Source organism: Mustela erminea, chromosome 8, assembly GCF_009829155.1.
Source record: "Mustela erminea isolate mMusErm1 chromosome 8, mMusErm1.Pri, whole genome shotgun sequence".
Taxonomy (NCBI): Eukaryota; Metazoa; Chordata; class Mammalia; order Carnivora; family Mustelidae; genus Mustela; species Mustela erminea.
Window position 1 is genome coordinate 88,667,999 of NC_045621.1, and position 25,049 is coordinate 88,693,047.

Genomic DNA, 25,049 nt, shown 5'->3' on the forward strand with positions numbered 1-25,049 from the left:
CTTTATTTTGATGTTGACTGCTCCCATCTTGGGGGCATAAATATTTACAATTATTAGATATTCTTGGTGGAAAAATCCTTTAAGAATGATGTACTATTCTTCTGTATCTCTGATGTGTGTGTTTAATCTAATTTATCTGATATATGAATTGTTACCCCAGCTTTCTTTTGAGGCCCATTGGGATGAAAGATGATTCTCCATCCCTTTACTTTCAGTCTGGATGTATCTTGAGGTTCCTAATGTGTCTCTTGTAGACAGTGTATGGACAGGTCCTGTCCTTTTATCCAGTCTGCATCACTTTTGCTGTTTTATGGGAGCATTTAGCCTGGTAACATTGAGAGTGATCATTGAAAGATAAATTTTTATTGACATCATGTTGCCTGAGAAGTCCTTGTTCTTGTAGATTGTCTCTATAAATTTCTATTCTCTGTCACTCTTGGGTACTTTCTTCTTTTATAGAACCTCCTTACTATTTCTTGTATTGCCAGCTTGGTGGTCACATACTCTTTCAAACCTTGCTGGTATTGGAAGCTCTTTATCTGTCCATCCATTTTGAATGTCAGCCATGCTGGATAAAGTATTCTTGGCTGCATATTCTTAGCATTTAATGCCCTGAATATGTCTTGCCAGCCTTTCTGGCTTGCTAGGTTTCTGTGGACAGGTCTGACATTATTCTGATGGTCCTTCCTCTGTACATAAGGAATCTCTTCCCCCTAGCTGCCCTTAAGACCTCTTGTCTAAAATTTTATGACTCATGAATTTCACAATTAAGTGTCTGGAGGTCTTTCTAGACTCATTGACCTTGGGGGGTGTCATTTCTGCCCCTAGGACAGGAACACTTGTTCCATTTCCCCTATTAGGAAAATTTTTATTCAGAATTTGTTCAACTATATCTTCTAGTCTTCTCTCTTTCACCACCCCCTCAGGGATCGCAATAATTCTGATGGTGGAATGTCTCATGGCACCATTTATTTCCCTTTCTGTTTTCACATTTTCTAAGCTGTTTTTCCCAGGCCTCTTCCTGATCCTTCTTTTCTGTCAGTTTGTCTTTTAGATCACTAATTCAATCTTCTGCCTCAGTTACCCTAGCTATTATAGTATTTAGATTAGATTGGATCTCACTGATAGCATTTTTTAGTACTGCCAAATCAGCCCTCACTTCTGCCCTTATAATTTCTATGTGTGTGTCTGTCTGTGTGTGTGTGTTTTATTAAAAAAAAATGTATTTGATTTTTTTTCAGTGTTCCAAAATTCATTGTTTATGCACCACACCCAGTGCTCCATGCAGTACGTGCCCTCCATAATACCCACCACCAGGTTCATCCAACCCCCTGCTGCCCCTCCAAAATCCCCAGTTTGTTTCTCAGAGTCCACATTCTCTCATGGTTGTCTCCCCCTCTGATTTCCCCAACTCACTCAAGTTTCTATGTTGCCACTAATGGTCTTCTCCAACCTAGCCATTGTCTGGATAATTGTTACCCTGAATTCCCTTTCCAACATACTGTTTATGTCCATATTCAATAGTTCTGTGACAAAGGGCACAGTCTCTGAATTTTTCCTCTGTTGAGTGTTCCTCCTCCTAGCAGTTCCGGTGAGAGGTGGTTGAGGGAATATATAAGTGAATATATCAACCATGATCTAGGCAAGTGCACCCTGGAAAGTTTCAGAACAATCAGAATTACCACCAAAAAAGGAAGAAAAAAAAAAAAAAAAGAAAAAGAGAGAGAAAAAGGGAAAACCCAGCCAAAATGAGCCCCAAAGTAAGATTTATAAGGTACATAAACAAAAACAAACAAAGAGATTTACTGTAAAGTAAAAGACAAAAAAAAAAAAAAAAAGAAAGAAAGAAAAAAAGAAAAACCTAGCCAAATGAACCCTAAGAATAAGGTTTGTATATTACAAAAAAACAAAAACAAAAACAAATACACAGAAACACTAACAGAAGAATAAGATACGAAGTTGGTTATAAACTCTCAGTGTGGGTGAGGAAGGTTATTTCAGTTCTTCCTGGGTGAATCTTGTTATCTTTGTTAAAGGACTCAACTTTCCAGAGATACAGGGAAATTAAAACTGGTTTATATATAGGGATAGTATTGAATAAGGAAAAAAAAACATGCCTAGATCATGGATGATATATTCAGCTTGAAGCTTAATATTTATATGTATATTAAGAAAAAGAAAAAAAAAGAAAAAAGAAATACTGGTATATATATGGAAAAAGCTCAAGTTAAAAAAGTTATTATGGAATATGTTGCATTAAACCTCTAGTTGTAATGGTAAGTAGGTTAAAAAATCAAAAGAATAAGAATCAAGAGAATGAATTAAAAAAAAAAAAAAGGAAGAAAAGTTGTCTATGAAATATACAGGTGTAGGGGCAATACCAGGAGCTTAAAATATTGTTTTTCCCTGATGTTAGGGTTTTAGTTTTATGGGGACCTGTGGTGGTTGTCCTCTTGTTCTTTTGGCTTGTCTTCTGGGGGAGGAGTCTGCTGCATTGTTTTTCAGTTAGTTCTGCTTGGGCTGAGTTGCCCTGTACACTATCAAGGGACTGGGCTCAGTGGAAACCATTTTTTTTAGCTTTTATTCTCTGGAGGTTTTGTTCTTTCACGGCTTTTTGTGGCTTTTGGGAGGTTTAATGGAAAATAAACTGTCCGCACACAGACCTCCACCTCAGAGAGAACCCTCATTCTGCTATGCTCTGGGTGGTCCAGAACACACAGACTGCCCTTCTGCAAACTCCACTGAAGAGCACAACTTCCCACAGATGGTGCTCACCCCCAGCCACCATATCAGTGGTCGCCTGAGGTCACCACTTGTTTCTGCACCCCCATACCACTAAAACTGTGAGCAGTATTCATCCAGGTGAGCCCGAACCTGGGTGGCTGCTGTTGCCAGGACTGCTGTCTAGGGTTCATGCCCATGCTGGCTGTGCTCACACCCGGGAGATGCACAAGTCATGGAAGGCTGTGGGCTGAGGGACCCTGACTGAAGACTGCACCGGGTTCTCTCAGGCATGGGCTGGGTGTATTCAGAGTGCTGTACAGGTCACGGAAGTCTGCTGGTCCAGAGACTGCAGGATGGTGCCCACACCAGGCTCTCTCAGGTGCTGGCAGGAGTGTGCCCAGCCTCAGCAGTGGTACAAGCAGCGGAAAGCTGTGGGCTCAGGGACCATGGACTGAAACTCCCCTCCCCCTGACACTGCGCTCTCTCTGGCATGGGTGATCACTGGCGGTAACTGTCCTAGGACCATGGGCTTGGGCCCATGACTGTGACCACCAATTGCCCTTAAGATCTTTTGCTCTTTTTGATTGCTTTTAACCAGTCTCCAAGTTAATCCTCATCCCTAATCAGAGGGCACTTTCATATTGGGGTATTACTTCCTAATGGTTGTTTTTGGTGACTCCCTCCCCCTTCTGTTTATCTTCTGGTAACAGTCCAAGCATTCCCACTCTGCTTTACCTCTCCACCGATATCTTCTGCCCTGTAAAGATCCAGAGTGTATAATGTTATATCTCAGGCTGATTTCATGGATTTTGAGAGTGTTCTGGTAGATATTTAGCTCACTTTTAGGACCAGTTTAAGCAGGGTTTCCAACTTCTCCACCATCTTGCCCCTCTTCCACATGTATATATTTTTAAATCAACATTTGGCTTTGCTAGAAGTTGAGCTCCAAATAATTCCTCACAAGATAATCCAACCTCAGTCATCTAAGTAACTAGACAGATATAATTCAATAAAACCCAAAGGTACATAATTTTTAATTTTTGAATTTTAAAGGCATCTTATGTTTTTTGATGATGGCTTTATATAGCCAGTTTTTATTTGATTTTCATATCAACTAGTAATCAATATGTTTCTGTTTCTACATATCATTTTATATGTGAGGTGGGAATAAAACACAAATAAATAAATAAATAGAATAAAAGGCTCATGCCTCATGAAATCTGAGTGAAACTTCATATATCAATACAGTTCATAAACTACACACAGAAATTATATTATAAAAAAGCTATATTGTAAAAAAAGTGATAAAATAAACAACATATGAGTTCATATATATTGTGGGATCAGTGACACCCACAAAAAACAAGAAAAACAGAAATAAAAACAAAAACAAAAAACTCTCTTGGGTTGTATAGTGTTTCCCAAATGGTGATTTCATTTGCTTGTTATAATGATCACATGAGGTAGATACTATTATTATCCCCATTTTTCAAATGTGAAAGAAGAATTTTACTGAAGTTCAACTCTTAATTCAAGTTGAGATAATTTATAAATGGCAGATAAAAAATCTAAATCATGGGTTTGGTCTTTAAACTTAATAACTTCCCAAGTATGCCATGTTATTTTTCATGAAGAAAACTTGATGGAGAAACCAGAGTTTGGACTTGAAGGATTTTTGGGGTAAAAAAGAGAGGGTTACTTTCCAGGTGGTGATACTGCATACAGAAAATTCCAGAAGTGGGACTATTTTAGATTATTTTACGGACGTGAAAGATGACTCTGAAAGAAGTTTACTGCAAGTACTGAAAATAACTTGTAAATAATGTTAATTGAGTTTCAATTATATGATGAAACCAGACCACAGAGTTTGGTTTTGCTGTGGGCAGCAACTGAGAATGGTTGTGATTTTGAGAGTAGTTGTTGGGTGAAAGTGATATTTATAAAACCTATTTTGAGAACATATTGATGGTAGGAAAAGTTAACTCCTTGCATATAGAAGAAAGTGGAAATTAGCCAGGAGTTAAAATGCACTCAATATACATTCAGCAATTGTATATTGAGTCGGGCAGTGTACAGCGTGTTTGTGTTTTTCAGGCAGAGATAGTGGAAAGTTGATCAAAGAGCCTGTGTGAAATGCATCCAAGTGTCCTCATGGAACTGCATAAATAACAACAACAACAATAATAATAAAAGGCATGAGAAATAATGGCAGAAAGTGTGTCTACAAGAGGAATTCTGGTCAGCTTTTGAAAGATACTCTTTTCCTCTGGCTTCCTTATTAGTGGGATCACGGAGACTTTGGCAAAAAGCACCTCAACAGCAATAGGAGCAGAGGTGGGAGTGAGAAGGGAGCGGGAATACAGCAGGTGCGGTCTCTATTTTGGAGAAATTTAACAGTTTAAAAAAAATAGGAAAGAAAGGGTGTTATTTGCAGGAAAGTTCAATCAGCAAAAGTGACTTTTCTTGAGTGGAGGCTAAGAAAACTGAATGAGATTATAGACAGAGATTTAGAACCATTGGATAGACAGAAATGGGAAATAAAAACAAACAGCAAATCTTGATAGGACAAAACTCAGAAAGTGGGCTGTGATAGAGTGTAAGGTGGAGATATTAGCTTTGAGGGGAGGATTGATGCTGGTCCTGCTGAGATATGATGAAACAATGACAAGTGTGGATAAATGACTGTATCTACCATTATAGAAGAAAAATCTCCATCCTTCCCCAAAATGTGCTATCACAATTATCTTTAGTCAGAAAAGACATTTGACAAGGCTTAATATCTCTTTAATCATTTTTTTATTGAACAGAGTAAGATGTTTATATATAAAAATAAACTAGACTTTCAAAAACAAAAAGATGAGGCACATTGCCCTTCCATTATCCTAGAAAACTTGTTTCTAAAATGAAGTTCAGTTTAAAAAATGAAGCCTATTTCAACTCACTGGATAAGGCTTATAAAAATTTAAAAACATGAGTACTATTTTCCTGTGTTTATCTGTTTTAAGTCCTTCTAATGATAGAGCTTCTCTTTCTTATAATTAATTACTACATTTTAAATTCTGCTACCTTGTTCAGGTCACCTAAAATTAGATTTGAGAGACTGGAAGTGTTCTGACTATGCATTACTGAAAACTGAAGTGATAATCTAAGACTACTATGCTTTTTAAAATTCTGAAGTGTGTTTGTACTATTATGAAATTCCTCATGTGCTTCCCTGTCACCCTGGTCCTTCTCTCAGGTCCCCCAAATCCTAACGTTTCAGTAACTGAAGAGATAATTCCAGTTATGTCGGTAGCTTCTGACCCTGTTGCTTGCTAGGTCCAGATTATGACTTCTGGTTGTGAAATGTCTTGAACGCCCAGGGTTTTCGTGAGAGGAATCATTTTTTGCCACATTGACATAGTCTTAGGAATTCATGTCATCTCAATGATCACAGTCTTCTCCCTGTCACACAGATCATTGGTTAGAATTGGTGATCTGGTTGAGTCTTTTCTTCATTTACAAGGTAGACTAAAGGAGCCTCATAGATTAAGCATACCTTTACCACACAAATGATCCTTGGGAATCAAGGATGGATTATTTCTCAAAGCAACCATATACTGAATACCCATATTGTCTGGTTCCTGGGATAATTTCAGTTAAGAACATTGCTGTTTCTTAAACTGCCCCCATCTTCCAGAAAGACAATGACAAAATACTGAAGTTAGCATTTTCCAACTGAAGTATCCCAGTACTGGTCAAAAGGGTTTGAGATGCTGATACCCTCAATTTTGAGGTTAATTCCCAAGGCCTGGGGTAATCTCTATAAATAACTTATGCTCTTTACTTTTGTGTAATTTGCAAATATTATCATTGCTTTAATGTGCTTTGATATGATGATTTGGGAAGGACTGGTTTAGGTAAAATCCTTCAAGCCATGTGCCAGCTATCTTATCAGTTACCCCGCAGTGATGGAAGTCAAGAAAAGAGTATATTAAAGGTGAGGAAGACTATAGTCTCTAGTCTATGAAGAAACTATTTAGCTCTTTCTTTCATCCAAACAAATTTCTTTTTCATCCCTACATGTTACCACTAGGAAGAATCTACTAATTTTGTATACTGCTTCTGAGAAATTCGAACATCTTTTTTCTGTTTTCTCAAAATTTGTTTCGTGAATGCCAGATGTGCATTTCACTCCCTCTATCATATTAATCAGTGACCTGACAATCTTAAAGATGCAAAAACAAAACAAAACAAAACAAAAAACCCAAAAAAACCCCAAAACTTTGATTTGAACCAACACATATATTACTTAAAACAAACAAACAAACAAACAAACAAAAAACTTGCTTTTAAAAAGACTAGTGAGTCATCTTTGGCCTCTGTAAAATTTCTAGGGTCCCAGGTTTGAAGTGTTCTTTCTGTGGGCTATTTTTGGAATTTTTACGGAGAGCTCTAAATATATCTGGCCTAAACACTACTTTGACATTCATGCAAGGATATATATTCTCAAATTTCTAAGAATCAGCCAATTAATTTTAAAAAGAACTGCATTGTGACTCTTGGTCATAGAAATTTATAGCTTTTCAAAACTAATTTAAATTTTTCAATTTAATTTTTTAAAGTGAATTTATGTTAATCTTATAAATAAAAGATTTAATATAAGAAACTCTCAGTGAAAAGAGTTTCACTTACTTTTATTCCTATGATTTGGATTTAAATTTGTATATTTGTATTATATATATTTTCCATATTTGTATTATATATGCGTATTTATATATATATTTATATACAATGTATGTTTTAAAATATATTGATATTGAAGTTACAGAGACATGTTACAATAAAATGAGTTGTGGATTTGGAGTGATGGGCATTAGACAAAACTAATAGACTTGTATGTCAGTAACTGTATAAATATACATGAAAAAAAATACCAGGAAACCAATTAGCCAGTACTTCATCTATTGAAGCTCTATCAAAACAATGTATTTATATCCCCCAGATACAAAATGTTGAAAGCTGTTTTAGCATCCAACAAAATCACATATACCCATCACTCATTTTGAGAAGATATTTCAAAATGTATCTTACTTTTGGCAAGTCTGGCTTTGTGGGGAGAGGAATCTTAAGATATAAAAGGAAGTTATGTAATTTAAGTGTTTATGAAAAGGCAGCGGTGCCTGGGTGGCTCAGTTAGTTAAACGTCTTGCTGTGGCTCAGGTCATGATCCTAGAGTCCCAGAATCGAGTCTCACCTTGCACTCCCTGCTCAGTTGTGAGTCTGTTTCTCCTTCCCCCTACACCCTACTTGTGCTCTCTCAATTGCTCTCTTTCAAATAAATAAATAAACTCTTAAAAAGAAAAAAGGGAAAGATGCTAAAGATGTTGGGAAAGATACTAAAAGCTTTTGATACAATCCCTACAACAACCTGATGAAGCACAGAAAAGATACATAATTTTTTCAACTTATTGTTTATAAGTGATGAGACCAAGAAACTAGCTCCAGAGTCTGTTAACAAGTCCACTCTGCTGCATTTATTTACATAATTAACACATGTTGAATTCCTATTCTGAGCCCACATCTCACAAAAAAGCTCACAAAGTTCAGTGCTTTGCCATCAATAACTTTTGACATTCACAACAAGCCTACAAGGTAAACTCAGTTGATAGTTTTATTTATACATGAGAAAATTAATGCTTAGCTGCTTTAATAAATTAATGTCCCATGGGTATTAACATTGCTGTGATTAAATTCTAAGTGTGCCTGACTATAGAATCTGGGCTCTTGTAGTAATCAGTGTCAGATTAACATTCGATTGTAGTCATATGGCATGACTGCACTTGGACTTAGGAGAGCTGGGCAAGATTAAGAATCACGGCATGGCGAATTTGGAGAGTGCCTATCGAAGAAGTGTAGATAAGGTATGGGAGTAAACAACCTGAACTTTAGATATAGCAGTGAACAATTTGGATGTTGGATGAGAGTTCAGAATTGGTGAGCTTCAGAAGACTTGGTATTCCAACCTAAGTATATCTATAAAAACTCAAAGGGTGATCATGTAATGTACTATTATCATCAGCAGGAGAACTCAATGAGTATTCTTTGTTCATCATTGCCTCCCCACTCCTAAGTAAATTCAGTTGTATTGTAATTGCTCAGTAAAGATTTTTTTTAAACAAAAAAGTCCATATGTAAGTAAGTATATAACTAGCTGTTATATACATATAAATGTATATATATTTATTTACTTATAATAAAGTAAATAGTATATAACTAGCTATCCTTAATAAAAATGAAATAATTTTAGATTGACAGAGCTTCATTTAAATTCCACTAAAACCTTTTTGTTCTTGTTACTGGATTCAATTCTAACAAGAGCTTTGCCAAGGAGTTGGAACTCTCCATGTTTCCCAGTTGAGGAAATTGAGATGTACAGTGTTTAAGTACCTGGCCCACTTAATTTAAAGATAAGAGGTAAATCAATGATGCAAAGCAGCCATCAGATTTTAAGTCTATGCCACTTAAAGTTTGAAAAGAATATTCGTGTCTTTAATGTATTTAATGTATTATTTGTATTATTTGAAAAAAACACATACTTTTTTTTTTTAAAGATTTTATTTATTTTATTTAACACGGAGAGCAACAGATCACAAGTAGGCACGGAAGCAGGCAGAGAGAGAGGAGGAAGGAGGCTCTCTGCCAGCAGAGGGCCCGATGCAGGGCTGGATCCCAGGACTCTGAGCCAAAGGCAGAGGCTTTAACCCACTGAGGCACCCAGACACCGCCAAATACATGCTATTTTATATGCTATGTAGTTTTTAAAAAAATAGGTTTTTAACCACGTGGGCTAATTTGGACATCCCTGAGAGTCAGAGCTGCCTTCTGGTAGTTATTTTCTATAGTTTTGTCTTGTAAATTAAGGCTGGTAATTTCTTGTGCTTAATGGTTTTAGTATTAAAAGCCAAACTAACCCATTTTTACATTTTTGTTTTTCAGGTCCTGAAGAGGTAGAAATCAAGTGCCCCTTGAATCACATTGCTTGCCTTGGTACCAACAAATGTGTTCATTTATCCCAACTGTGCAACGGTGTCTTGGACTGCTCAGATGGGTATGATGAAGGACTACATTGTCAGGGTGAGTCTGTTTGTGGAACAATCCAACCACACTAATAAATTATTCACAGTTTAAGGAAGTTCAAGAACCTATAACCTGCCTTTTCTTTCAACCATAACCGTATCAGTTATTGAGAAAGCAAGAATTTTATTGCCAGAAATAATCAATATGCATTTCAAACCTGTAACTTGTTGTGCTTTATTGAAAAATGCCATTAGAAAAAGAAATACATTTGGACTTTGACACTGGACTCTGAAACAATTACATATTTCATACAAAACAGTACTCTTGAGGAAAAGACAAATGAAAAGTCTTTGTCACAGGAGATTAATACCATACAGTGTCATAAACTTATTAAATTTATTAATACCATACAGTGTCTCTAAACCTTTACTTAAACAAAGAATATTTGAAGTAAAACCTCTGCAACAAAATATTTTAGTATGAGGTATTACCAGGAATTTTTCCTTAATGTTACTTCCTATACTTTCCTATAATTTTATAATTTTTTATAATTATAATTTTCCTATAATTAATGTTACTTTCCTATACTTTCCTATAATTTTCTTTCTTTTTAAAAAAGCAACATCTATGTTCTACAGTGGTCATGTTTTTACCTACATATTAAGGAAGGTAGGGAGAAATAATTAAAATCTAGAAGTTAACAAAAGGTTAACCAGAATATGAAACATTCTAATAAAACTGGTTGGAGAGAGGAAATGAAGTATGAAGCCAAAAAAAGAAAAAAGAAAAAGTTGAGGATTGAGGTAAGGACCCAAATCTGGAAACAGAATCGAGGTATCAGTCAAGTAAATTTGGCTCCAAGATAAAGCCCAGAAAGAAACCACTGAATCAAAAGTCTCTCAGTCAAATTCCCACCAGCTGAGTATAACACAAAGGATATTTATTGAAGCTGAGCAGTTAAAGAGTGAGTAACCTGTCCTTTGTGTTGAGGTCAATAAGACAATAAGGAATAGAAAAGTATAGAAAACTGGAGATACATGTCTGGTCTCGGACCAGATTCACACAAACTAACTGCTGCCATGTGCAAACAGATCACAGGTTACCTAAAGTTCCAGTTTTTCAGAAGCAGCTCCATATCTGTATGTGTTTACATCGTTCAATGTAAGTACTTCTTTTTAAAACATTGTGTGGCCAACCATGTACAGACAAACAAAACCTGTCTGGGGTCCTGTCAGGGCTTACTGGCTTCCAGCTGCCTACCACAGGGCTGAATGCAGTAACTGGATTCAATACCAGAGATGGAGAGATACACTGGAAAAAAGAGTAAATCTTAGAAAGGTAGTCCAAGGTGGTAAGGCTATTGAGAGACCATAGATCATCTGGGCCACTGGATCTTTCCCTTTTTCAGAAGAGACTATCTCTGGTTCTGTGGACAGATTCAGTCTGAGAAGTTACAGCGTTTCCTTCTTTGGCTGAGTTTTGTTTCTTAGCCTGAATTCTGTCGGGGTCACAAAACGAGCCAAAAGATTTTCAGTTTTAGTTATGGACACATGTGTAATAATAATTAATAAGATTTTTTTTATTTAAAGACCTTTAACATGTATTCTCTTTGTATAATTGGATACTTAAAAGAAGGATATTAACAGAAAAAAGGTAAAGTATAGAATTATAAAGTGATAGGAGTCAAAGAGTTTAATTTTCTTTTCAGAAATTATCTTTTCTAGAGCCTAATTCTACCCACTTCAGTTATAATTCAGGCTTCTTATTACATTAAGGAAAAAAAAATTTTGGATAGATGTGTGACTGAGCTTCTAAAAGAGTGAAATTATCACATTGCCAAAAACTTCCTCGGAAGTGGTTACACAAATTAGAATATCTCAAACATATTTCAGTGCTGTGAATCATACGAAAATATATCAGAGTTCTCTAGTAAAATTTAGAGTTGTGACCTAATAGGTGAAGGAATATGTTAATAGTAAAACACGGGATTCATATAAATACAAAGTATTGGAATAAAAATAAAATGGTACTAGATTTATCTTGAACTTTTAAAAACTCAGTGTATACTTCAGACTGAAATACATTTAACATATATAATTGTTTATGGTTCGATCTTTCTTCCTGTTCTAATTCAGATTTCTAACTGTTCCAACTTTCATATCTTTATCACTAGTGACAAACTTTTTCTTTTCCTTTTTTTTGGTAGGAGGCTGAGTGAACAATTTTAGCCTTTTAAATATTTCTAGATTTCATCAAATGAAGTGTTTTAAAATGCCAAGTGATTTATTATGGCCTGAGGTGGATTTAAAAATAACGAGAAGTGTATTTGGATCTGTGCTTGCTTTTCACCTTACTGGAGGGTGTATCTTCAACCTTTCTCCTAATTTTATGCCACACCCAATGAAAACTTGTTTTCTGATGAGTTAATTAGGCACCAGCCTGTCACGTTTCTAAAGAAATTTCTCATCTATAGAGATATAATAAAGAAAGAAACCAGATTAATTCAAACATTGTATTGATTTTTAGAGATGCTTTTCTCTTGTAGAACAGTTCTGCCTGAATCACTTTCTCTGTCTAAATCCATTTCTCTTTTTGTTGCATTCTAAGCACATACTCCAATTTAAGTAATTATACATCAAGCCAAAGACGTGATTCAAAGATGCATTTGTCTCCTTTTTTTTTTTTCTAATAAAGGATCTGAAGTACATTTGGTGGTATATTTGTATCCTTTGCGAAAATTAATAAGGAGAAAAGTTTAACATTTTGGAGGTGATATTCTGGTCTTGGGAATGGTTTTGTATCAACGAATTGTTTTTCTGAATGTTCCATAGAAAAAAATCAATTTCTTCCTGGTGAGGGTAATGAAAAGATATCTATTATTAATGATTTTCTATAACACTGATATTTTAATCTCCATAATTTAGCTTTATTTGAAGAAAGAAAAATGGATTTTTGTATATGGGTGTACTTATATATAGGGATGTGCTTGTAAGAATTTTACAATGAGAATGTTCAAAATCACCACATTATATTTTAGAAAACTTCATCTCTTCCTACATAGTATTTCATATCAGTAATAATATTACTATATCTAAATTGCATGAGCAATAAAAATGCATTCTGTAGAGTCCAAGGCTTCTCAGTATAGGATATTTCCACAGAAATCTTCAGAGCCATGCAAAGAAGTGAACAAATTCAACTAATAGATACCAGATCGACTGAACTGTATCAAAACATTATTTTGAAATTTGATCTTCTTAAGGTGATTCATTATGTTAACATTAAAAGTGGCTGTGAACAAGATAAGCCCCTTTTTAAAATTCACAATCCGGTTTAGAGTACATTTGCGGTGCAAAATAACCAAACATTTCAATGTACAAGGGAACAACAGTTTCTGTGACATTGTCCACTTTTACTCTATTAAAAGAATACAGAAACACTCCATGTTAGTGAAAAAAGAGATTCTGTCTTCTGTGTCTCAAGAAAACATGATTATGTAATCTACGTGATTGTTTTCCCAGCATCCCAATGTCCTTTTCAATTTGTGTGAAGAGTTTACTAAAACTGAGTAGGGAATGAAACTCCCTGCCATCTGAAGAGCTCACCACCCAAACATACAAATATGCACACACAAATACACATACTGTTCTTTCCTGATTTCTCTCTTCTATCCTGAACCTGTTCCTACATAATTCTGAGTGTATAATGTGTTAATTAGTGTATTTGATATGGAACCGAGAGAAGAATAAGATTCTCTTTTATATCACCTTGAATATATCACCTCGAATGTATCTTTTATATCACTCCTTGAATAATACATATTCAGAATTCTTAAAATTCCATTTGATTTTTTTACTTTACTTGCCATCTGGAATATAATTTTCCTAATATATGAAATTACAATTTTCTCCGCCCACTCACAATCTATTCTAATATATTTATTTTAGATTCTAGGAATTCTAATGTATTTATTCTAATGTATTTTAGATACTGATTTATATTTAAAAATTTATGTGAATTTTTTTTTCCTTTTATATTACTGCTGGTAAAAATAAAGTCTTAGGAGAAAGTGCTAAAAAATCCTGGAATTAATTTACAAATTAGAGCTTTCTCAAAATGGACTGAAGTGAAATGGCAGACTTTATTATCTGTAATAACTCAACACAGGAAAATTAGTAATCCTTAAAACTTCTGTTTAAATCACATATATATTCCAAATATTCAAAAACTAACCCAGGTCAATTAATTTGATGCAATAATTGATTTGAGAAAATTAAATGTAATAAATTTAATTTAAAGTAGTAAGAATTTTTAAAAAAATTAAAAAAATAAAGTATTCAGAATTAATCTTTAGTTCAAATGTTCAGGATGCCAGTTTTCATTCTTTCAGAAAAGAAATATTTTACCTTGTGATGATATTTTGTTAGTCATTACAACAATGATTTCAGGTGGACACAAGATTAGCTTATGTAGCTACCAGGAAGGAAGGAAGGAAAGAAAGAGGTTGGTGAAGCTGATGAAAAAGGCAAATCATTTTGGAGCACTTTATTTTTTTTTACACTCACTTTATTGTATCAGTGAATCTTGCCCTATCCCCATTTTAAAAGTTCCTATTGAAAAATATTGCCAATCCTTTTTCTAAATTAAAATCAGCTTATCATGCTAGAGAAGGGAATTTCAGTATGCAGAATCCAAAAGCAAAGGTATGGAGAAGAGGTACAATTCAGGCAATGTTAGAGGAAGTATATCTTTCGGCAACACAAAGCTGAAAGCTCATGTAGAGAAAGAAACTTGACCAGTGTGTTTTCAAGTTACTTGAAACATCAATAAGCCAAGAGCTAGAAAACAAACAGCTATAATTACCCAGGAGGACCTGGGTTTCTGTGCTCAGACCACTTTTGATTATTGAAGTTCCTGCGACTTAAAAGTAGATTTTGCCATATATATCTATATCTATATCTATATCTATATCTATATCTATATCTATCTATATCTATATCTATATCTATATCTATATATATATATATATATATTTTTTGTCTTGAGTTGTGCTAAGGTGATCACAGAGTCTCAAATCTATCTCAAGTATAAGCATTTTCTCTCAAAATGATTAGCTTCAGTAACTGAGTTAGTTTAGTGAAAGCCGATGACTCTTAACACTGGTTGATTTCAGGACCTAATGCTTTTTCGAAGCAAAACAACAATTCTTATGAAGAATAAGTCTTCTACAAGTGTATCATCCTTTGCAAGGCTATTACAGACATTTATATCGACAAATGACACCTATGTGAAAATTAGTTGAATGTACTTGAACACTTCTAAATATATGTATGTGTCTATGTGTATGTGCATATTAATGTATACACACAGAGAGACATACGTACCCATATATAGGTACATATAAGTGTATATATTAATTTTCTAGAGTTTTAGACTTATAAATTCTGTTTAATTAGAAATATGTTGTTGCATAGATATCTTACTTCTTTTTTTTTTTAAGATTTTATTTGATTTTTATTTGACAGAGAGATCACAAGTAGGCAGAGAAGCAGGCACAGAGAGAGGGGGAAGAAGGCTCCCTGCTGAGCAGAGAGCCCGATGTGGGGCTCAATCCCAAGACCCTGGGATCATGACCTGAGCCGAAAGCAGAGGGCTTAACCCACTGAGCCACCCAGGTGCCCCCACAGATATCTGACTTCTTAACACTGATTTGTTAGAAGTGATTGCTAGACTAATCCTGCTCAAGAGATTTGGAGTTCAGACTTCAATTGTTTGTTTGAATATGTTGACTTCTAAAGACAGCTGGCAAACGAACTGACTGCCGGTGGGGAGAGGATAACTTAATGTGGCTCTATATCATAGCCCAGCATGTGAAAAGATAATCTAAAGTAGTTTATTGTTTATTGGAAGTTAATCTTTTTGTAGTGGATATACATCTTTGATTAATGTTAATATATATTAATTAGAGTTCTATGGCCCCAGACAGAATTGTTTTTAAGAATAACTGGAAAACAGACTTTGCAATATAAAAAGAATATCCTGTAAGCGTAGTAATAGCTTAAAAATGATCAAACACTGAAGGATCTAACTTAAAAAAAGATACTCTTTATTAAAACATCATTGCAGATTCTGTATCTTTCTTCTTGGCAAACAGTGATTTAAAACTAGCTTGTATTACATCCAGATATTTTGATCCAGTCCTTTCTGTGGTAAGAATCCTGGTGCATTATGGACCTTTAATTGCTGCTGAATTATATTCTATTTCTAGGTGATTTTGGTTTTAAACAGATGTAAGTCAAAACCACAAATCCACAACTTACACCCAGTGGAGTATTTATTCTGTTTGCTTAGTATCTGTAGAACAAGGAGCAAGTGCTTTGATGTAGAGATTGACTACTTGGTTTGAAACAACTCCTATGATGCCTGTACCTAAAATATACCAACCTCTTACATAGAATGACTGTGCAATACCACAAAAAGCCAGAGAACTCAGCTTACCCAACTCTACCCCCAGTAATATCTCTGAAAGAAGAAACTTGTTAATAGTTCCACTGATTTGGGAATAGTTAATTTGCATGGATATCCATGGACACTGGGACTCATTTAGCTGGATCTCTCCCTCATAGTTCCCTTCCTAATATGATGGAAAACAGAGAATAGTATGTAAGAAATAATAATGGATATGAGGCCAAAATAAACTTTCCAAACTGTGCCAAAAGAAACACTATAAAGTTTTCCCTATATTGAATTCTTTAATTCACTTCAATAAATTTTATTGACTGCTGAGAGTATCCTAAACACTTACCTAAGCACTGGGGATGTAGAAAATCCTATTTTCTGCCTCCATGGAATGCACTTGTCATAATGGAGGTATGTAGAAATTGCTAAGGAAGATTAAAATGAAGAGCATCTAATTCTGCTTAAGGGGATGCAAGAAAATTCCCCCAGAAAGCTGATGGTTGACACATGTCTCACTCTAAGGGTTTGGTAAGCAAACGTGGGAAAGGAGACCACTTCAAAAGGAGGGAACTATGTGTACAGAGACACAGGTGTTTAAGAAAACATGGTACACTCAAGAGAGCTCTTAAGTTCTTTGGTAAGGTTGATGCATAGGGTTCTAAGCAGAGATGGATGAAGTAGAACCTGAAAAAATACCTGATATTAGACCTGGAGTGTTTACATTAGAATAAGGATACATTATGACCTACCTGAAATGCAAGAGAAAGAGAGGGGAAGTAAGGCATGAGATATGTTATTCTTTAATGTATCACTTTCATGTAAGTAGAAGTCAAAACAGATGACAAGGAAAGGCATTTTAAGTGAGCTCCTTTTCCAATGAAAGTTAGGAACTTGGAATGCGTATTTACTATTTTAAGCAACCAGAATCCTATTTTTAGCAATCACTAAAGTAGCATCTTAGTTGTATCTTAACTTTGGGAAATGGATGACAGTTCTAATGTTATTCAAAAGTATGAATTATAATAAACTGTCCCTCAGCTCTCTACTCAACCTCAAATGTGAGGGCAAATCCCCTATAATTCATTATTTAGTTTTTGACACAAGCAGCTTGATACTTTATAAAGTAAAGAATTAAAGCAGGTAGCTGAGATTGACTGACATCCCCAGGAGTCACACAGAAAAGCAGTGTGAGAGCAAGGTTTAAAAACTGTGACCTTGAGTTTTTGTTCTCCAGTTTTGACTACTGAGCCTTAACATATCAACTCAGAGAAATGCATAAAATTGTTATGCTTCAGCATCCTTTCTGACCCGTTTTAAAGGAGCAAGATGGCCTGTAGAAAATCAACTGAAAAACATTTTTGAGCTAACTATATGTTTCCTGTCAGTTTTATTAATTGATTGAGCAGGGGGAAAAAAAAATGTGCTGAGTGAACCACAAGCTGAAAAACTATATAACAAGCTTGCAGAATTGAATGTCTCAATCTGACTATTAGCTTTATCCCCCTGAGAAAAATTAGTGCTTTCATTTGATAAGAGATGTAGAAAGGATTTGGGGAAGTTCATTTTAACTCGTTGAAGTTGATTTGCACTAGTTACAATAAGAAGTGACAAAAGAGAAGAGAAAAGAAAGGGAAAAAGCCTAAGAATCAACTTCCATAATAGGATCTGAAAGGAAAAATGAGAGACTTCTTAAAGTCATTCAATAGACAAAGTTTAAATTTTGAAAGAAAAAACCCAATACTCTTCCAACAAATAACCAATAAATAATTAGAAGATCTGAGATTTATTAAGCTTGATCTGAAATTCTAGGAAGTTTTACAGAATTCTATAGAGGACGATGTCAGGAGATTTTCACACCTTCAGCCAATGTTTTCAATTCTGAATTTCTATTCTGTTAAAAATTGCAGAAAAATGCTATTTCTGTTGCTTTTTCTCTGCTCCACTCTTATCATTTATACAGTAAACCCTATTCTGTTGGATTCCATGTGTTATAATTCTGTCATAACTGAATATTTAATATATTAAATGATATTAAAAATAAAAAACAAAATAGCTACAAGACTGGTGACTTCGAGGCTCCTGGGTGGCTCAGTCAGTTAAGTGTCTGCCTTCTGCTCAGGTCATGATCCCAGGGTCCTGGGATCCAGCCCTACATCAGGCTCTCCCTGCTCAGTAAGGAGCCTGCTTCTCTCTGTCCCTCTGTCTGCTGCTCCCCTTGCTTGCGGTCTTCTCTCTCTCTCTCTCTCTCTCTCTGTCAAATAAATAAAATCTTTAAGAAAAAAAAAAAAAGACTGGTGACTTTGGAGCTTTCCATAATTAGTCCCTTCATAGTCAAATCAAACATTGATTTGTTTTTCATTCATGTGGAGACAGAAAAATATGCACATGTATTTTAAGTTTCTCCTAAGCTTTCTACATGGACTTGTATATTTGTGTTCAGACATAAGAAACACATTAAAGATTAATTTCTGAAGAAATACACACCATCTAGATTTATTTCTGTTAGCTGAGAATTTGCCTTCCAGCTCCCCATTAGGTTTGTGATTTAGTAAAAGCATGAAATTGATAATTGACCTCTGTATGCCAAGTAGGATTGTAGAACCAGTCCAGACAACACATTGTGGTTGTGGAAGCCATAGGATGCCAACCAAAGTGAGATCAGTGTGCTCTCAGAGTATCTTCTGAATTAGGTCAGTGTGACCATGAGCCAAGTCTTGAACATCAGATAAAAAGGAGAATGGGAAGGGCAAGCCCAAAGAGCACTTTTCAGTTCCATTAGCTGAAATGTGTGGCATGTTCTCATTCAATCTACAGGTACGAAACTCAGAGTGCCAAGAAAAAAATCTGTGCAGTTCAGTAAATGGCTTAAAGAACTATCCAATATTTTCAGAGTAGAAACATTAAGAATCTGAATTGTCTAACTTTTAGTTAGGTCAATTAAATTTTAAGAGTTTTCAAAGAATTTTGAAAAAAAATGCTAAAAGATATAGTATAAATTGCTTTTTAGTTCATATGGAATATCTAAATACTTATTATATTAAAATTATATATAATTTATTATAATGTAGAAAAATATTTTTGCATAAGTATTCTGTTAGATTTTCCTAGCCTACATCTGTTGGATATCTAGCTGAATTACTTATTTCAGGAAATTAAAACATACAGATTTTTATGCCTTTCACCTGTGTTTTTGTTCATTTGCTCTTGTTTTCAAAACCAGGATAAGGTGATGATTCCAGTCAAGTTTGTACTGTGAGTGCTCCATCCTACGCACAAATGACTTCCGGTTCCTGTTCAGTCAGTTGGGTTTTCACTCTACCCATTTAAACTATTATGCAAAGAAAATGTGCAGAACTGAAGGAAATATGCTTAGAGTAACTCATGGGGTAAAGTATACTACACAGTATGCTAGAATTATTGGGCTCAAACAAACAATGTGCTCTTTGTCAGGAAGATTCATTTCTGCATTTTACCTAAAGTGATTTGCTCCTTTCAGGTTTGTTTAGTAGAGATACCTGTAAGATGCAGAGGGCAGCAAAGGTCTGCTTTATGATTATAACTACAAATAGAGAAGCAGCGATAACTTTCTCTCAGTGTGAAGCAGACCTGGAAGATAAAAGGGCCAGAAGGGATTTTCAGAGGTCATCCAGTCCATCCATCTGCCTTTAGGCTGGACTGGACTCAAACTTGCCTAGACAGATGGCCACCTACGCAATTCGGAAGGCCTCCAGGGAGAGAAATTCTAACAGCCATTTTTAGTAATACAGTCAATGCTTAGCAATTGGTACTCTGAACAAATGTTTGCGTAATGTATTATAAAATTCTCCATGCTCTCCCAATTTTTTACTCTTTTCGGTCCAACATATTCCTATAGGTTAATCGTGTTTTTCTTGCACCTCTCCAGACAGTTTTAAATTTTCAAAATTTTTAAAGTTATACACCGCTCCCCCCAACCAATCAGATACAGTTTAAGTGAATAGTGTTCTCTATAACTGACTGTCAGCACTTCTGACTCCTGTGATTATTCTTTATGTGTTTTCTTATAACTTAACATTGCCTTGTTCACTCATGTTGCTTTTGTTAGGAATTGTCTTAGGCTATGAAAAACAGATCTTAAAAAAGAAAAAAAAAAAAAAAAGAAAGAAAGAAAGAAAGAAAGAAAGAAAGAAAGAAAGAAAAAATGTCCAGAGATAGATGTTCCAAGTGAGGGAAGATGATTTCATGACCTGATCTCTGTTCCAGGTTCCCATGCTTCTCTTCAACCATTTTTCTCAACTTTTTCCTACCCTCCAGTAGGCTAAGGCCATGGATGGCCACTGCAACTCCAAATATCACATCCCCATTCCATGAGGAAGGAAGAAGAATAAAATATCCCAACCAAGCAAGTCAAACTCTGTCTTAAAGGACTTTACCAAATTTCTGTCTCTGTGCCATTGGCCAGAATTTTAACACACAATCATCCTTCTTTGGATTAAAGGCTGGGAGATGTAGTTTTTCAAGTGTACAAAGACCGCTTCAATAAAACGAGACTTGGAAGAAAGGGATAATGGATATTAGGTAGCAACTAGAAGTTTTTGCTATATGTGCTTTAATAGAGCAATCAGATAGTTGACTGCTCGCCACGTAGGGATTCAGTTGTACTATGTTGGGTGAAACCTATGGGAAAATTCTGAAGGACAGAGAACTGGTCAGTAATAGCTCTGTAGTTTTGAAAACCAGTGAAATGAGATGCTCAGGCAATATCACTAAAACTCCCTCCAGGTATAAAATTGTTTAAATGAATAAAAATATTCAATATCCCTGGGAAATGGTAAGAAAAGGGTCAGCTGTACTGTACCAAAGAGTTCCCAAATATTCAGACTCAGTGGCCATGGAGGAGAGTTCCTGGGGAGTCAGTAAGGGCTGGCCGCTACCTGAGAAAAACCCCAGATAAATTTGATTTACAAGAGAATGATACTCTCCTCTCTCCCTCTCATTCTCGCTCCTTTTCTTCTCCCCTTCTCTTCCATGTCCTTCTCTCTTCCTCTATTGCTATCATTGCTCTCTGCCCCCTTTCGGGCTTTACTTTACATTTTTATTCCTTCAAATTGGGCTTAAAGTTAAGACTTTAAAAAACTATGAGAATTTCAAAATCTTTGCTATTATTTCACATCTGTGGTCAGCCAACCTTATTTCATAATTTATTTTTACTATGTGGTCTGTTGTCATATATAAATGTTGTTTTGTTGAATATTTTGAGAATGCCAAAACATGTTAAGCTCCTTTGTTTATCTTATTCCCTCTCTGATGGTAAAGTTCCTGTTGTTTGTGTTTTGTTTTGCTTTCCTAAGACTATCAGTTGTTTCCAACCAAAAGAATACATCACAAATATTTTTTTAATTAATTTTTTATTTTTTATAAACATATATTTTTATCCCCAGGGGTACAGGTCTGTGAATCACCAGGTTTACACACTTCACAGCACTCACCAAAGCACATACCCTCCCCAATGTCCATAATCCCACCCCCTTCTCCCAAACCCCCTCCCGGTAGGAGAAGAATAAATGAAACAAGATGGGATTGGGAGGGAGACAAACCATAAGTGACTCTTAATCTCACATCAAAAATATTTTATTGCTGCTGATGTTTATTTTATTTTGAAGGATCCTTTTTTTTAAATGTTTATTTATTTATTTTTTCTTTTCTTTCTTTCTTTCTTTCTCTCTCTTTTTTTAAAGATTTTATTTATTTATTTGACAGACAGAGATCACAAGTAGGCAGAGAAGCAGGCAGAGAGAGAGGAAGGGAATCAGGCTCCCTGTCAAGCAGAGAGCCCGATGCAGGGCTCGATCCCAGGATCCCGGGATCATGACCTGAGCTGAAGGCAGAGGCTTAAACCCACTGAGACACCCAGGCACCAGCCCCCATCTTTTTTTTTTTTTTGAATTCCAAATTCCATTAGGTGATTACCTCTGCCATTTTTTATACTCCCAAATTAATTTTTTTATATGAGATCCCAGTTAAAAAAGTAGTTTTTACCACATGGTCCTAGAAAGTAAGTAGGCATTATATAGGCACTGGAGCATATTGTAATAAAATCTCACAGTAAAAACAACATAGTGTATAGTTACATATATGTATGTGTGTATATACACACACACACACACACACACACACAGAGAGAAAGAGAGAGAGAGGGAGAGGGGAAGAGAAATGGAGTATGAATATAGTGTAGTATCACATGATTCCCACTAGAGTTCTAAAATTAAAATTCTGAATGTCTAAAAGAAGAGCAAGATGAAGAATTCTATGTGCTGAGAGGAATCAAAGTCAGAATAGAAAATGTTGGTGATTATACCAAATTCCCTATGCAAATAGCATATTAACCTTTTCCTCTTCATTTTAATAATAGGTAAATCCACATTGGTGTGGTGGTAAGCTTCCCTTTTGAATGGCAAGGGAGGATCTGGAGAACTTCCTGGGATGAAACTAAAGGCCTCTTCCACCTAGCCACTCTGTATTAAGAAGAGCTTTATGGGTTACCCAGACAGGACAGTGTGGCTGTTCTGGTGTTAACAGTTCATGTCTTCTAAGAACCTGGAGTTGAAACAAATGTTACAGAATTGCAGTCAGCAACATCTGCCAAACTGGAATTACTGTATTTCTAGTTTATACATTGCACTGGATTTCAGAGCCCCCAAAATCAGAAGGAAAAAATGACTTCAGGCACACATGTAAAAACATAGATTGGATTTTTAAATTGCTGCTATATTATTATACTCCTTGCTCAAATAGAAATGATTACTATGGAAGAAAGAAATAGCTTTCTTAAAAAAAAAAAAACAACTTAGATACAGAGACATCCTTTATTATTGTCAAAGACTGTTTTTGTTTGTTTCCGGGCTAAAGTATCTGTGTTGAAATCTAAGGGTTTTTTTTCTATTTGATTGTTGGATTTTTCTCCTAAAGTTGATTTAGTTCACCAATATATATTTTCCTTTTTCTTCAATAGCTTTTTCTATTTTCAAGTGACATTTTTTTTGTTGTTGTTGTTTTGGATGTGTAATAGTTTCTGTGAGAAATATTTCCCAAAGCAAATATAAATATTTCCAATATACTAAATTACCATGATTTTTTGCCATTCAGATACACCTGGAATATATAATAATTCTTTTGAAGAGGCAATTAGCACTTAGTTCAGTGACTTAGGTAGTGTAACTTTTTTGACATTTTGTTTTATTGTATGCAACCAAGGTACTGCATATCTACAAAGGACCAATACTAACCTAAATAAGAAATGCCCAAAGGTTTTCATGTAAGTTGACGAATGTAGAGGATTAAAGGATCATCCGATCATCTTTATGAGGTCATAGAAGAGTTGATCACTTACTATCTTGTCAGTACAGCTGTTATCTACCTCTATTCCAATCTAAATAAAAACTGGAATATTGTGTCAAATAGGTTTCCTAACTCTTTAGAAACAAATGGCAATATATAGTTGCATCACAGAAGCACATTGTTGTCAATGTTTAGGATCATATTTTATGCTGTAATAGTGATTAAAACTTAATATTTTGAATTGCAGTTGCTTGCTTACTTTTTAATTGGACAAGTGATTTTATACTTTGCTTTGTAATACTGGTCACCAATAAACAAGGCGGGGAACACAAACTTGATATATTAAGTCTCATTTTACTTGAGAAATATAAGGGGAGGGTGAGTATTTTCCCTTGCTCTTACCATATACTGGGAAGAGAATATATTTGAACTAAAATTAGGTATGAAACTATAATTGAACTAATGTGTGTAAAGATCAAATAAATGCTCCGCTTTGGGTAGTTATAATTAAATTATAATTATTTTAACAGTACCTCTGTGGAAGTCTAATTTAGTAATATAGATCAGATGGGTGCCATTAAAGCAATCAGGATGGGTAGAATAGACAAGGAACTACAAATGAACTATGGATGGATTGATGGGTGGATGGAAGGATGATCTAGCAAATGAGACAAGACATCACATGTCAGAGAGAAGGCTTTGTGGGAAAAAACTGATTTATACAAATTTATTTAAAAATTTGAAATTGGATAAACTGGTGTTGGAGACTATGAAATCTCAGTAAGTTTAATATCCAACAGGCAGGAAAATGGTATAAAATGAACATAACATATTTATATGGTGTGCATGTCGTAGATGAATCTGGACTAGGGGGGTAAAGAAAAAAAATAGTTCAATAGATAATAATATCCAAAGTTAACTCAATGTCAACTATTTTGTTTGATGACAAAGAATTCTTCACTCTAGTATCCTTATATCACTTTTGTGGTCAGATCATTAAAGCTGCCTCTTAAATTACAACGAACTTAATTAGGTGTAGAAAAGGGAAGATCGTGTCTTCCAAAGGGGGGGGCATAGAAGAAAGAAATTATATGAAAATATTTTTTTTTTATTCAAAAGCATGCCCAAAGTGTCTCTCATGGGTCTGTTATCATTTAACGTAATTTTCTTTTCAGACTTCAGTGCTTCAGAAACACATTTCCTTCAGAGTTGTATATTTATGTTAGTTTCATGTTTTTCATAGAGTTAGTCTTCAAAAATATGATTGTTTTACTTAATCTTTTATTTACCTACTAGATAAATATTTGCTGAAAATCCAAGATAAGCCAGTCACTATGCTGGGCTCTGGAAATACGCAGATGGTTTTTATCCTTAAAGGGTTTCCATAATTGTTTATGGATGCAACACATTAGTATATAATTATGAACTATATAGTTAGAGCACTGATAGAAAAACACAATTGCCCCTGAAGCTTGAGTTCCCCCAAAGGA

At 35.0% G+C, this 25,049-nt stretch overlaps 1 protein-coding gene across 4 annotated transcripts in view; it reads left to right on the forward strand.

Annotated features, from left to right (window-relative positions):
- LRP1B (LDL receptor related protein 1B) overlaps positions 1 to 25,049 on the forward strand; it is a 1,969,831-nt gene that overhangs the window by 684,493 nt on the left and 1,260,289 nt on the right. For all 4 annotated transcript variants that reach the window (XM_032356230.1, XM_032356231.1, XM_032356232.1 and 1 more), the window contains one exon: positions 9,703 to 9,840. In XM_032356230.1, the coding sequence (XP_032212121.1) occupies positions 9,703 to 9,840 (138 nt within the window). The remainder of the gene's footprint in view (positions 1 to 9,702; positions 9,841 to 25,049) is intronic.